At 65.4% G+C, this 486-nt stretch overlaps 1 protein-coding gene across 1 annotated transcript in view; it reads right to left on the bottom strand.

Moving 5' to 3' along the window:
- The window catches only part of LOC104545731 (hydroxyacylglutathione hydrolase-like protein), a gene marked incomplete at its 5' end in the record, with an annotated part of 2,021 nt that extends 1,799 nt beyond the window's left edge, over window positions 1-222 (bottom strand). The window contains 2 exons of the mRNA XM_010190938.1: window positions 5-73; window positions 158-222. Coding sequence (XP_010189240.1) covers window positions 5-73; window positions 158-222 — 134 coding nt within the window. The remainder of the gene's footprint in view (window positions 1-4; window positions 74-157) is intronic.
- Window positions 223-486: the final 264 nt, after the last annotated feature.

Genomic DNA, 486 nt, shown 5'->3' with positions numbered 1-486 from the left:
CCGCTCGTCGGCGCCGTACACTCGCAGGCCGGGGCAGAGCCGCGCCAGCTCCTCGTTGCCCCTCGCGTGGTCCCTGCGCCAGCAGAGGAGGGGATGAGCACCCGGTCCTGCACCGGGCACAGCCGCCCCGGTCCCTGCTTGCACCGGTGATGCTTACCAGTGGTGGTGGGTGGTGAGGATGGCTCTGAGCACCACGTCCTCCTTCCGGATGATTTCCAGCAGCTGAAACGGACCCAGAGCAGAAGGGAGTGAGCGCACAGTGATGGTGACACGCACACCACGGCCACCACAGCCACGAAAAGCCAGTGCCCCCCATGCAGGACCTGCCCCGTACGGCACCGCTCTGCAGCCGAGAAGCCCAAAGGACCAGGGCAGGGAAATCAACCCAAACCAACGGCTGAGCAAGGAGAGGATGAGGAGGGGATGAAGGCTGTGACCCCACAGCAGCGTTTTATGGCTGGGCAATGGGAGGGTGAGGAGGGGGTG

Source organism: Mesitornis unicolor, unplaced genomic scaffold, assembly GCF_000695765.1.
Source record: "Mesitornis unicolor isolate BGI_N332 unplaced genomic scaffold, ASM69576v1 scaffold18748, whole genome shotgun sequence".
NCBI lineage: Eukaryota > Metazoa > Chordata > Aves > Mesitornithiformes > Mesitornithidae > Mesitornis > Mesitornis unicolor.
The sequence above is the reverse complement of the archived record's forward strand: the minus strand, read 5'-3'. Positions and strand labels throughout refer to the sequence as shown.